The 14,977-nt window shown below is 39.8% G+C and overlaps 2 protein-coding genes across 2 annotated transcripts in view; both read right to left on the bottom strand.

Moving 5' to 3' along the window:
* The window catches only part of LOC134568477 (oocyte zinc finger protein XlCOF6.1-like), a 234,996-nt gene that overhangs the window by 211,823 nt on the left and 8,196 nt on the right, over positions 1-14,977 (bottom strand). The window lies entirely within an intron of this gene.
* LOC134568484 (gastrula zinc finger protein XlCGF17.1-like) overlaps positions 8,499-14,977 on the bottom strand; it is a 28,908-nt gene continuing 22,429 nt past the window's right edge. The window contains exon 3 of the mRNA XM_063427103.1: positions 8,499-9,660. Within this exon, the coding sequence (XP_063283173.1) occupies positions 8,717-9,595 (879 nt within the window). The 5' untranslated portion in view covers positions 9,596-9,660 and the 3' untranslated portion in view covers positions 8,499-8,716. The remainder of the gene's footprint in view (positions 9,661-14,977) is intronic.

The following is a 14,977-nucleotide window of genomic DNA, read 5'->3' as shown; positions in this document are numbered from 1 at the left end:
GGTATTCGGTAAGTCTAGTGCCTGGATGAATGGAGGAACGTCTAAGATGGAGGATATCGTTATTAACGTGCCTTTGTGATGAACAATTAGGGCGAATGGGAATCCCCAGCGATATCTGATATTTCTGTTCCTTAAGTGTTCGGTAATTGGTTTCAAGGCCCTGCGTGCCTGAAGAGTGTAACGGGAAAGATCAGGGTAAATCTGTATGGGGTGACCGTGAAAGAGGAGGGGTTGGGAAGTTTCCCTGAGTGATTTGAGGATATTCTCCTTGATTGAGAAATAATGGATTCTGCAAATTATGTCTCTAGGGGTATCAGGAGTTAGGCCTTTGGGGCGTAATGAGCGGTGAGCTCTGTCTAGTAAAATTATGTTATCGCTTAGTTCCCCCAGAATGAGATTAAAAAGCTCAGATAAGATGGAATCTAAGCTCTCACCTTGGGATTCTGGCAGGCCTCTAATCCGCAGATTGTTCCTCCTCCCGCGGTTATCCAAGTCGTCGATATGTCTTTGTGTGGCTGCCATGTTAAAAGCATAGGAGTTTAATGTTGTCGATATATTTGTTAATTGGGCTTGTGTTATATCCCTCTCCTCTTCTAGGTCTACCACTCTGAGGTTTAGTTGGCGGACCTCCGTGCCTATCACCTCCATTTTCGTATGGAATGTGGCTTCCAGCTTACCCATCGAGCTTTGTAGGTCACTTTTCATGCTGTGTAGATCATTTTTGGAAGGTAAGTTCTTTAGTATTGTTTTTAAATCCGCATCGATTGTTATATCCGTCGAGGTGTGTGAAAGTTCTGAGGCAGATGGACTAGTTGGTTGCGGATCTGTATCCACCATTACGCTAGCAGTGGTCGTGGCCTCTTCCTCGCGGTTCGAGTTTTCTTTGAAATAACGGGTCAGGGCTCCCGATTTGGTGGAGGGAGTTTTCCCAGAGTGTCCTTGTGTTGGACCCTGCTTCTTGTGATTGCCCATATCTTATGTAAGTCTCCGATTAATATGGATTGGGGCCCGGTTCCTCAGGAGCTAAATCAGTGTGCATCCATGTAGCTCCGTGGTCGGCCATGCCCCCCCGTATCTGTATTCTTGTTGAACTATTTTTATAAATTTCTTCCTAGTCTGAAAATGAGCCCCCGCTCCTATACCAGTCATACACCATCCCCTCATATAAGAGAGGCATTCATACAAATAACCCTGAGTCATGAACTCTAGGTATAGATCCATAAGGGAAAAAAAACATAATTGGAATCGTGTCCTCATCAGGATTACTCTTAGATAAGGAGAAAATAAGAGCTGATAATTATTAAATTATTACTTCGCCTTCTAAAGTGCCGTAGAAATATCCAAAACCTGCCCCCAACAACAATGTTAACCAGACCTTTTACTCTTCAAAATTTGAAATCACCTACTATAAGACAACCTGTCCCACTCTTTGGTCTCACAATTATTCGAAGTTCCCTCCCTTCTTTATCCCCGACTTTCCCCTTAGAACCAGTGATGGGAATACTTCTATCTAATACTAAGTCTTTCTTTCAAGGATATAATCTTTCAATGTAGGGTAATAACTGCTTGATTCAAGGATAAATCTGACTGCCATTCTGGGGTCAATAAGGAATTTTTTGTCCTAGCTTGTTGCAAAATTGTGCTTCAAACTGGGGTTTTTTTTTTTTTTTCTTTTGGATCAACAGCAAAAAACAGGTGTGAGGAAGGCTGAACTTGATGGACGCAAGTCTCTTTTCAGCTAACTATGTAACTATGTAACTATGTAACTATGTACACATGTGGTTCAAATTTATCATCTTGTGCAAGTGTTATATTTATCTATTTTCCTTATATCATTCCAAATGCTACAAAATTTAAAAAAAGGAGACCCTATTCTAATAAAAATTAACCCAGTGATGCATAAATGTCACATCCATTAATTCTATTACATGTTCATCTTAATACTTTATCTAACATCGAAATTTTAATCAGCTTGTGTAAGTGCTAATTGTATCTGTTATCCTTTGAATTTGTTTAAAGTTCTACCCTATCATAGAAGGATACCCGATCCTAATAGATTTAAAATTAACCCAGTGATAAATAAATATCATTACCATTGATTCTGTTGCCTTATATTCCTCTTAATACCTTTCCTAACAGCAAGCCTGTATCAACAAACCAACATGCAATTATATATCGTGATTTTCTCCTAAATCGTGAAAAGTGATTCAAATTCAGTTATTAACATACTAAACCTTTTTCGTTTAAATAAAATATTGGTTCAATCTAAATACAAATCAGGAGATTTCATCTTATTTTAATTCTCTCCATAATTAAACCATATTTTCCAACCAATTTATAACCTTTTCAGGTGAGTCAAATGTGTGCATAATCCCATCTTTAGTAACTAAAAGTTTGGTTGGCAAACCCCATCGATATTTTAAATTATTTTCCCTTAAACGCAAGGTAGCTGGTAAGAATTGTGTCCTCGCTTTCCTTGCCTGGAAAGACAAATCCAGGAAGACCTTTATATCATTACATTTGCCTTGATCTCTTTCCCTTTGTCTTGCCGCTTTAAAAAAAATTTCTCTAAAGGAATAAGAGTGACAGGCGATGATTATATCTCTTGGAAGATCAGCTGGTTTATATAGTCGGTGTGTTCTTCCAAGAAAGTCCATTTTATCATCAATATTTATTTTGAGAGCCTTAAAAAACTCTGCAAGATAAATTGCCAAATTTTCTTGTGAGATGGATTCAGGAATGTTTCTTATTCTGAGGTTATTTCTTCTACCTCTATCTTCTATGTTTATAGATCTCTCTTCCAAATCATTTATCTTCATTTGTTGTTTCTCAATAATCTCACTTTGCTTCTGTAGGAGAAATTCTAAATTTTCTATTTTTTGTTCGTTAACTTTGACTTTTTGACCGATAGACATTATATCTTGCTTTAGACTTGCAAAGCTCTCCGGCATTTCTATTTTTTATTTGTTCCAGTTGTATATCTAGACATGCTTTTTTTTTTTTTTTTTTTATAAATTCTTTATTTTTTGTGTGCTGCTTAACAGAAGGTATAGTTACCACATGTAATAGTGAACATTATTATATATATCATCTGATTATCAACGCATATGTAGTAATTTGGCACAGTTTTTTATATTTTTGAAAACATTCTGAGACCTAGGAAGTAGGTTGGTGTAATATTGGGTATGGTTACGCCAGTTGGTACATGAGTGTCGTTCCCTAGGTCATGGGGTGGTAAAGGAGGCGTGATCCATAGTGGGTGGTTTTGTATTAATGCGAATAAACAAAAATGGGATACAGCTGAATAACGAAAAAACAGAAGAATACATAGCACATAGTGAAGTGCAATAATAGCAATTGGATTTAACGCACAATGATTGCACTCACGAAATAGTGTAGAGTAATGTGCCTTTAAGCCCACAATGGGGCTGAAGTAGCGTTCACCTTCCACGGATGGGTGACTCTGTCTTCCAAGAAATGGGAGTATGCCAATTTGAATGTAAAAAGTTTGTTATTATTATTAAGGCAATACAAAGCCTTAGTAAAAGATAAATGAATAAAATTAACTGCAATCTAACGCGTTTCGTCCATATATACTGGACTTCCTCAGAGATAATTGCACGGTATAAGCAGTAATATAAAAAACAAAGCATGCATAATTCCCACCCCCAAAAGAATTCCTTTAAATAAAACCAGTCCGTGTGTTGATTGGAGAAATCTCTCATAGAAACACCTTTCCAATAAGGGAGTATTACTTCCAGCTGATCTTCACATGAAAATTCAAATAAACGCGGCAAAGTTCAGTAGTTATCAGTCCGTATGCGTATCATTGCTTTGCGTTCCAAATGTCTATTTCCGGTTGCGTTCCACATACGTATTTCCGGTTGCAGGTGTCAACAGAGGTCATGGACGCTGACGTAGCGTTCCAAGACTTAAATATATGCATTCCAAGTAGCGAAACACTCTTATAACTTGATGAACTAAAAATAATCTTAGAATAATAACAAAATCAGCATACTTTCATATTTCAAACTGAGACACATATAACACAATAGAGACCATCAACCAATATTATAGTTAGATTTCCATCCTCTGCCAAGTGTAATGGAAGATCCTATCAAAAAGATTGAGAAAAAATAATAAAGAATAAATGAAATAAAAATTAAAAAAATTAATGAAAATGAAAATAAAAATAAATTTAAAATTAAAAAATATAATAATAAAAATACAAATAAAAATAATAATGAATAAATAAAAATAGAAATAAAAATAAATAAATATAAAAATATAAATAAAATATAAAAAAATATATATAATTTATGAATAATAAATGAAATTAATAAATGGAAAAAATAAATAAAATATATACCACCATGGCAGAAGTTGGAAATCCCCCTTAGAAAAAAACATCTATACACATGTAGTTGGAAAACATATGTTATACCATGAAGCTGGCCAAATCTACATCTATATTTAATCCCTTTGGTTCTAAAGTATCTAATTGATAAATCCAATAGGTCTCTCGTTGTGCTAATTTTAATTCACTATTAACTCCTCTCCAATGAGAGGACACATGTTCTATACCACAACCCTTGAAGTCTCTCCAATTGAAGGCCGGGCATGTATTGCAGTGAACTGGCACTGAATGAGTCGTTATACCTTTCCTTATATTATTACTATGCTCCATAAGACGTACTTTCAGGGGTCTTTTTGTCTTTCCCACGTATTGTTTGCCACACGGACACTGTAGCAGATAAATCACAAAGTCCGTGTGGCATCCAATATTGGACTTCACCGGGAAGGTAACTCCAGTAGTGTGGCTTATAAACTGAAGAGTTAAACCTAAGTTCATCCTTGAGCACGCCCGGCACATTTGGCATCCTTTGGATCCCTTTATATTGGTAATAGCCTTCTTTTTGGGGATATCTTTTCTCGGATAATTCGGAGCCACTAAGTCTTTCAGATTTTGACCTTTCCTATAGATAATAGATGGTCAATCAGGAAGAATACTTCCAAGAACTGGATCCTGGAGTAATATGGGCCAGTGTTTCTTAAGGCACTTGTTAATTTTCCAAAGGTCCGTATCATATTTTGTTATAAATGAATGTTTAAAGTGTTCATTTAATTCATTTTTTGGATGATTAGTCAATAGGACCCTTCTATCTTTTTTCTTAAGTGTTCTAATTTCCTTTTCGATCATGTTCTTATCATAGCCTTTATTTACCAATTTATTTTTTATATATTTTGCCTGGATTTCAAAATCTTGAGTATTAGAACAATTTCTACAAACCCTTGTTATTTGACTTTTGGCAATGCCTCTCAACCATGGTTGGTGATGACAACTTGACCTATGGACATAACTATTTCCATCGGTTTTCTTGAAGAAACATCTGGATCTGATTTTATCCCTTTCCCAAAACAAATTTAAATCTAAAAAATGTATGGTATCTTTATGCCATTCAGGTGTAAATTTTAAATTGAAAGGGTTGAAGTTTAAATACTGTACAAATAACAAAAAAGCCTCTTGGGTGCCTTTCCAGATGACTATCACGTCATCAATAAATCTCCGCCATAGATTTTGATCATGGTTTTGTATTAAGTCAGCTTTGTATTAAGCTGGGAGCTGAGGTATCGCATGGAGGGATTGTCTCCTTCATGGATCTGTAGTAATGTCAAGTGGTCTGTGTTGTCGGTCGGTTAGTCTTGAGAGTAGACTGTCAGGAGGCCTTTTCCTTGGTCCGTTTGAGCTACTCTTGAGAGGTAGTAACCCTAGGGGCTGTCGGGGTGGGGAAGTTGTATTCTGTGTTGCAATACACATTCCTCTAGTGCACTAGCGTGCCAGCGCCATCCCTGGCATGCTCTTAGAGCGTAATTTGGGTCAGGTTTTTAACTAGTGAGTCATCAACAAAACTTAAGTAATAGAAGGTAAAAAGTAATAGGAGAAAAACCTTAAGTCTCTGGGTCCCAGGCGGGAGAGGCGTTCTGGGTGTTCTTGGTTGGCAGACCCAGTTTTGGTAGTAGCGCGGTAGCCTCGGATCCTGTAGCGATTTTGTACGTGTTTCCTTGGTGTGTAACTAGGAGGTGGCGTGGGTTTCCCCACCGATATGGTATTCCCATTGAGCGTAGCTGGCTGGTGAAGTCACTGAGGGTTTTTCTCCATTGGAGAGTGGCTCTAGTTAAGTCCTGATAAAAAGTCAATTGGAACTCCTCGAAGTTGAGTGGCGTCTTGCCCTTGAGTGCCGACATTATGTGCCCCCTATCTTGGGGAAGGATGCAGCGGACTATGACGTCTCCTGCGAGGGGTGTAGATGCCCTTGTTGGAGTGGGTAGTCGGTATATTTTGGCAAAGGTGAGTTTCCTTGCCACCGCGGGGGGAAGTATTGATTGCATGAGACGTCTCACGTAGTGAGGTAGATCCTCCCTGGAGACTGAGACAGGAATACCTCGGATTTTAATGTGGTTGCATCTGTGTTTGTCTTCTTGAGCGGCTATTTGAACCTCTAAGTTTTGTTGATTGTGTTGTAGTTGGAGGAGGGATTGTTACAGCAAGGGGATTTCCCTTTGGATCTCTTTCACTTCTCCCTCAGTGTGTACTACCTTTTCAGTGATTTGTTGCATGCTGGTTTTAAGGGTAGGTAGTTCTGCAGCTAGTAGGCTTTGTATTTCTTGCAGCATGTTTTGTATATGCTGTAGGTCCTGTTTGGTGGCCGGTTCAGTGATACCCTGCTGGGGTGTGGGTTTTAGTAGTGTAGCCCCCTGAGTGCTTTGCTCCACTGAGTTAGACTCTTGTGGGGAATCAGGGCCTTGTGCGGCCGCCATTTTGGCGGGTGTTTGCTTCAGGAGCATTATGCCTATATCAGGCTGTGAAGTACCTTGTTGGGGTTTCTGGGATCTGAGCCCCATCTCTAAGGTTCCGTGGTTGGAGCTGTGCTGGGATGTGTCCCACGTGTCCTCGAGGAAGTCCCCGCCTAGCAGATAATCCAGGCCGTAGTGGGCTGATGGGAGGTAGGCCCGGGCTCTGTGTTTTGGTTTTGCCTGCTTCGGGGTGTACCGAAAGGGCATCGGTTGATTCCGGGGGATCTCCCCTGTGCTATGCCGGTATTTGTGTTGCTGGACGTCAAGGTTGTTGGCAGATTTTCGTTAGATTGGGCCCGTGAGTATCGGAGCTTGCAGAAATGGCGTCTGGCCTGTCTCGCTACCAGGCTCCGCCCCCCATCTAGACATTCTTTTAAGTACGCTAGGGTGATCATTTGTCTTTCATCTAAGCGTTCCTGTGATTCTATCTCGTTGAGATCTCCTGTGTGCTTACTTAAAGCCGTTTTATTTGGCGTTGATGTCGAATAAATTTCCAAGGTGCTTTTATCTGCTGGGGCATTAAAAAAAATTTGAGAGTCTCTTTTCCTGTTTTTCTTTTTTTTTTCTCGATCTTTTTTTGGGAGAGGTTTTGTATCTTGTCTTTGATCAGCTGTTTTCCTTGTTGCCATTATTCTAGTCTGTTTTGCCTCTATTTTCTCATATATTTTTTTCCCTTAGGGAGCTTTATTTAGCAGAAAAGCCCTGCAAGACGTTTCTGGTATTTATCACTTTAAAAGAGGTATTAAGTTCTTTTCTTTTTCTTTATATATACACAACGTCTCCCCTTCTCTACCTTCTTTGTCTTCAGGCAGATTAATGAGCAGAGATTTCTATTATACTTTCTATTCCCCTTTTCTGGTTTTTTTTTCATTATCCTTTACTTATTTTTTTTTTCTTCTTCTATTCACCCCCTTTTTTTCCTTTAGAAACTGCTTCTCCTTCTGCTTCCTTCCTTTCTTTCCTTGTTTTTTTAACTTTACAGCTAGATCAATTTTACCTCATATGAGTGTCTTTTCCAGGTATTTAAATTCAGTCCGCACTCTTTATTTCCATTCACGTTGCATAACACCTTTCTAGGTGTAAGCCTTCATACACGGCAACACCGAGCATCGTGCTCGTTTTCAGCCGAAGTAACTCAGTTGCAGCCTAAAGACATGAAGCGACATGAAGCGAAACTACCTCTCTTGGCACATAAATCCAGTCGGGATACTCGCAGAGACAAGCACTTGAATATTCTAGCAGATAGCTGGTAGCGACTCCTTCTCTCCCGCGTGGGACTCCAGCTCAGCTCAGTCCGGCGGCGTGCACGCCACGCTATGTGCCCTGCGTGACGTCACATCGTCATCCCGCCCCGGTTTGTGTATATATATGTGTATATATATATATATATATACACACACACACACAATTATTTTAAATTTATTTAATTATTTTTACTTTTTAAAATTATTTATTTTTTATAATATTATACACACAATATATGCAGGCCAGGACCACCGGGCTCATTACAAGCCCAGCATTCCTGTTGGGGACCGGGAGCAAGGGGTTACCTTTGCAGCAGCTCCGTTCAGCTTCCCCAGTCTAAATCTTGTGAGACCCACGGCTGTCAGAGCCAAATCTAACAGTAATATCAAAGGGGAGAAAAGTAGAGAGGGGCTCTGTAGAGTTATCACAATCGCAACACCAATGCATCATTTATACATTGCTACTGTCAAAGGTATTATATATTGTGTCAGGGTGAGAACAATTCACAGTATTAGAGGTTTTATTCCCATGTTAATTTATAAACACATTATAAAAACTCTACTGTGTCAGTTATCTGATGTTTAACAAAATCTGGTTTACTGACAAAACTATTTTTCTATTCTGCACATGAGAAAGGTTTCTCACCTGTGTGGATTCTCTGATGTGAAACAAGATTTGAGTGCCACCTATAAGATTTCTCACATTCAGAACATGAGAAAGGTTTCTCTCCTGTGTGAGTTCTCTGATGTTTAACAAGATTTGAGTGCCACCTAAAAGATTTCTCACACTCAGAACATGAGAAAGGTTTCTCTCCTGAGTGGGTTCTCTGATGTGAAACAAGATTTGTGTGTCCGCTAAAACTTTTCCCACATTCAGAACATGATAAAGGTTTCTCTCCTGTGTGAGTTCTCTGATGTGTAACTAGAGTTGTGTAATGTCTAAACCATCTCCCACATTCGGAACATGAGAAAGGTTTCTCTCCTGTGTGGGTTCTCTGATGTATAACAAGATGTGAGTGCCCTCTAAAACATTTTCCACATTCAGAACATGAGAAAGGTTTCTCTCCTGAGTGGGTTCTCCGATGTGTAATAAGATTTGAGTGCCCGCTAAAACATTTCCCACATTCAGAACATGAGAAAGGTTTCTCTCCTGAGTGGGTTCTCTGATGTGAAACAAGATGTGAGTGCACGCTAAAACATTTTCCACATTCAGAACATGAGAAAGGTTTCTCTCCTGTGTGAACTCTCTGATGATAAACTAGAGATGTGTTATGTCTAAACCATCTCCCACATTCAGAACATGAGAAAGGTTTCTCTCCTGTGTGGGTTCTCTGATGTGAAACAAGATGTGAGTGCCCTCTAAAACTTTTCCCGCATTCAGAACATGAGAAAGGTTTTGTGTTTATGATCTCCTTTGTAGACATATAGGGTTCTGAGAGATTGCTTGAGTTTGGAGAGCTGGAATCCTTGGTTGTCTTATTAAAAGATTTCTTCATAATCTTGCTTAGTATATTTCTGTTGTTGTCCTGTCCTTTAGAAAAACTTCTGCTGCTGGAAATATCTGAAACAAAATGTACTGGGAGTTATGAAAAGAAAAAAATCTATCTATAACTGATGTATTGTTCACCATACTTAAAAAATGACTATTTTCATGAAACATCAGAAATATGACTATGAAACATTATGGTGATTAAGTAATACCTTAAAAAAAATATTTGTGTGCTCTAATTCCCATTATAATATAACAATTGCAAATACAAACTTACTTTTATTCACTTGGAAAAATGTAAAATGACTATGCTTCACGAACAACGTAAAAATCATAATGTCGCCTGCTCGGTTACCAGACAAGCCAAGAGAGCACTTTTCAGAGAAAAGATTTTCCCAAACAAGGGGAACATTCACTACATATGAGACAGAGGGAGACTTAATTTATGTTGATACAGGAACTCCACACAGTGGACCGGCCACTCTCCTTTCCTCGCTGTCAATTCGGCTATACTATACGGATTCGAGCGATATTTGCACAACTTGGGCGCTCAAATCCAGGCTATCCAGGGATATAATACTTGTGGGGGTTCTTATCAAACTTGTATACTGTAACAACCTCCTACCATGTTGCCTGGGAACCTCTATCTTTTGTTTTCCTGCCATTATCCACATTGCCCTGTACCTAAGAACAAAGACTTTCTGGCCCTTCAACTGTTTTGTGCAAAGGATTGGTACGTTTGATATGGCACTTCGGATACAGTCGAAGTGCCGAAGTAGACGAAGTGGCCGCCATTAGACAATCGAACACGTGGCGGCGGCCATTTTAATTCAGTCGAACCTGTACCTTCCCATTCGAAGATTCGAACGCACGTTCGAATGGGACTTTGTCATCTTTTTAATGTCAAACTTAACCCTGTTTTCACTTCGACAGAAGTCGAAGTGCGTTCGACTATTCGAATGCCGCCTTCGGATGGGACTTTGTTATTTTGCAGGGCAGAAATAGATCGACCGCACAGCCTGAATCTGTGGAACTGTTTTGGGCATACAAACAGACATCCAAAGACACTTTTTAATATTTCTGGAACCCCTGAACGGATTTGCACGAATTTTGAATATGTTTGTCCCCAAGTTGTGCTGTTCATAAAAATATAAGGAATATATTTATTCCTGTATGATGAAAAATCTGAAAGTTATAAAAATGCATAAAAAGTATAAGTTTTAGCGTGGAGATAATTGAGGATACAGTAAGAAACTCAATTATCTCCCAAGCAGAGGGGAGGGAATCTGTGGGTTGTAACCATTGTCTGATTGGTTAATGTCTAATTGTCTGCGGGTGTCTCCCTTGCATGAGAGCACCGCATAAAAGGAGAGTACCTGTCATTAAAACATCAGTTCTATTTTACCCTTCAAAACGTAGCTTTGTCTCGTTATTGAAAGGGAACCTGCTCAGCTAATCACTAGCTCTTTTAAGAGCTCTACCTCTCCCTCTCTACTTGGATCCAGCTGATAGAAAGAAGGCTACTCCATTACTACACAGCATTTTGCCGGGAAGAAGGACGTCTCCAACGGCTGATACCCCCTCTCCACTGATGTAGCTGTTACATATACATTTTGGGGTGTTTTGTGGTTTTGTATTGTACTTCGAATGCCTGGGAGATAATTAATTTAAGCAAAAGCAAGCTCACAGACATGTATTAAATCACATGTATCTAAAACAAAGTGTACTTGCCATATGTGTGCAGACCTTCTTTCTACATTTTGAATCCCTTTACACTTTTTAACCCTTACTAGTACACATGTTTGGTGGCAGCATTGTAACATGACAAAAAAAAACCTCAACCCCAATATGTAGAATAAAAACAAGGCAGTGGAGCCAACCTCAAAGCTAGATGGACACGTCTAAATCTGCTCTGAGCGTGCCTACAGCTAATCCCTATTCATCGGGCTCCTGACTAGCCATGGGACATTCAAAACATTCTCTATTGACCTAACAACCGCCTGGCAAAAAATGTACCTGGAAATCTGGGGCCTTAAAATTTTTTCACGATAATGCAGACCTACAACATGGTGCCGCAGGCCCCAATATGATGCCAGAATCCTCCCAAGGCCGATCAGCCTCCTCAAGCCATGAGAGCTTGGACCACCTGATATCCAAATCCAACCTGGAAATAAGCAAACCCTTGAGAACTCTGCTGTAACAGAACCCCTGTTATTGTCTGGCCCACAGACTTGAAACATTGTAACCCCCTGGATTTGTTACCATTGCTATATTTAACATACAAATGGCAAAACTAATAATACTGCTAACCCATTCGTATGAACAAACCAACTGCCAAACCAGAGATTACCCAGCCTAGGCGTGTCGCCATTTAACTCCTTGACTCTGTGCCAGACCGCAAACCGCAAATGTTCTAAATGGTTCACTGGGTGGCCGTCGATTCGTATTTACGAACACGTGGCAGCGGTCATCTTTTTTTGTTGAACGGCGTTTGTCCAGCGGTGTTTGGTCGTCGAGTGTCTGGAACTATTTTCAGACACTCAAACTCCTGAACACCGCTGAGACTTCCAGGACCACTTAGCTTTGCACACATTCATACGAACGAGGCGGTGTTCGGTAAAAGTATTGCACGAACGAGGCGGCACACGACCAGCAAAGGCACGAACAATAATAAGCATGACTGTTCAGTATTTTAATTGTACGAAAAGGGACCGGCCGCACCAGCTGAATGCATAGAACTATTTTGGGCAAGAGCCTCGTGTGTGGCTGGGCAGGGATGGGACTTCCAGTTATCGCCCAAACCCCTGAACTGATTCATATGATTTTTGAGTATGTTTGTCCCCTAATTATGCTTGTTCAGAAAATGTAAGTTTTATTGAATGTATAGTTTTGGTGTTATAAAAATTGGGTAAAAAGTATATTTTCCGCTTGGAGATAATTGAGCTGATACAGCAGTTAACTCAATTATCTCCCGGCAGAGGGGAGGAATGTACAGTAATGACTGGGACTGTTTAACTGTGTAACTGTAAATGATTGGTCATTAAGTTTGTGTCTTCGGTGCCCAACAAGGTCCACATGGGTGGTAACCTTGTGGGAAAAGTTGTATAAAAGAAATGATTGTGTGCCCATTCAATCAGTTCTGCTTAACCCTCAATACGTAGCCTTGTCTCTTTATTGAAGGGAACCTGCATCCAGCTAAATCACTAGTTCTTGTAAGAGCTCTGCCTCTCTCTACACTCATCCAGCTGATGGGATATCGGGAATACTCTGCAGCACAGCCTCTTGCCGGGAAAAGGATGTCTCCATTGGCATATACCCCTCTAACAACCTGGGTGGCCATTACACCTAACTTCTAAGAGAGACATTGCCAACATGATAGAGAAACTCGAGGTCTCCTTTCAAACCTATCTGGAGGCCTTAGGCACCGACATCCACCACATCAGTGAAAGAGTGCACTGAAAGACGCAATGATTTACTTCACACCTACGTACAGCTACTACAAGCCACTGTATACTCCCATTCCTCTTACCCGTCAGCCATGCATAGATCCTTTGATGATATCAACAACCGCGGAAGACACCACAACCTCCATATGAAAGGCTTACCGGAACAAGACAGGGAAGACCTCGTAAGTGTAAAAAAAGGAAATATAAGGGATATCGGGCGCTCCAAATGAATGATAGTACAGGTGCAGCCTAAAAACACTCCAAGTGTATTGTCACCAAGTACACTTATGTAAAGACAGAAGTACCAAAGAGAAAAAAGTGTCAAAGTGCACACAGTGAGAATTATTCTTTACCTTTAAAATAAAAGCAAAATGTGTGGGTCTTTCTATTGATATAACCCTAAATCATAAAAATACAAAGCAGAGGAACCATAGTGTAACCTGTATACATAAATATAACAGTGATAAAATAAAAATGGAACACTCACACTTTACAAAGCCTTTAGAGAATGGCTCTGAACTGTAAAGGCAGGTCATCCACAATAGGGATAGTTGCAGTGGTGTATCACTGGAACCTTGGAGTTTCAGAGTAAAAACTGGAACAAGGAACCAAATCAACGATGTAAAAAGGTATTTATTCCAAGTTGTAGTTAAAACATAAAATAAAATAGCACAACGCATTTCGACCTTAAGAGAGATCTTCCTCAGGTGCAGTCTACCTAGCAACTGACATAACAGGCTTTACATACCCTAATATGAACTAAACATAAACAACAGGTGTAATAATGAACACACACAAACTTTCATATATGGTCCGGACCGGATGTAATCCGCCTTACCCAACATGGTGGCTCATCCGGTTTCGGCCACATACGGAAAAGAAAATGCTGCTAACTAAGATGTCTGTGTGTCATATCATATGAGGCGGCAGACTTCAATTGGAGGTTTCCAGCATCTGTATTGTACATGGGCGGTCTTTGTGTTGGCTCTGGTGGCACTGACTTGAATCATATTATCCATATGTTTATAAAGCATGCGTGTTGCAAATGGGAGGTCTTGTCCAATAGTGAAGGGTTAAACCCAACACATTGTCTGTATCCAAGCTGACTATTTTTGTCATGGACATATACTAAAACTCTTAAATTACCTAATTTCCTTTAAACATTGTTATTTCTGCATTTGGCTCAAACGCCTATAACAGTTTTGCGTTTTTCCATTAAGCAAACAATAACTCAGTGCTAAAATTTTATGTTAAAGGGGACACATCTGTTTGTTTCTTTCCTTCTCAGGCTTTTTGATTTGAATGGACATTGTCTCTTCACACGTAATTTGTACTATATAAGAAATGTAAAGGCTGTCATTAAACGAGTAACTTTGAATAAGCTGACTTGATGTGTGTCATCACCGTGCTTTCTAAGTTCTCCCTCAATATTGAAGAAAGAGCAGTGAATATTCCAAGTGGCGGACAGCGGATGCTGAGATATAGGAGAAAAACACTTCCAAGGGAGAAGGATCGATTAACCCTTTCAGCTGGTGTCAGAAGTGGGATAGAACCAGGAGCACTAAGGGGTAAGTGTCTTGTGTCTATTTGACGCTGGTCCCTATGCCCCTGGTCTCCACATTGTTGCATCCTTAGGTAGAAAGGGTTGTGAAGTGTTTTTCTCTAGGGGTCTGCGGTAGACTCATGAATAGAAATATATATATATATATGTAGCGGAGAGCCGATCTTGCACAGCTATTCTCCACTAGAGATCCCAGTGAGGCTCAGGAACAAGGTGATGTTAAGTCCATAGGCAAGGTTTCCAGCAGGTAAAGTAATACAGCAGTATCCCCATCGCAATCCCAATAACTGGACGACACACAGTTTCAGGAGTAGACTGACTAGCTTTATTCCACAGTTCCTTATAAAGCCCTCTCCCATGCAAGGGAGGAGGTTCTATCACT

This window comes from Pelobates fuscus, chromosome 7 (assembly GCF_036172605.1).
Source record: "Pelobates fuscus isolate aPelFus1 chromosome 7, aPelFus1.pri, whole genome shotgun sequence".
NCBI classification, from domain to species: Eukaryota; Metazoa; Chordata; class Amphibia; order Anura; family Pelobatidae; genus Pelobates; species Pelobates fuscus.
This window is presented reverse-complemented; position numbering and strand designations above follow the sequence as displayed.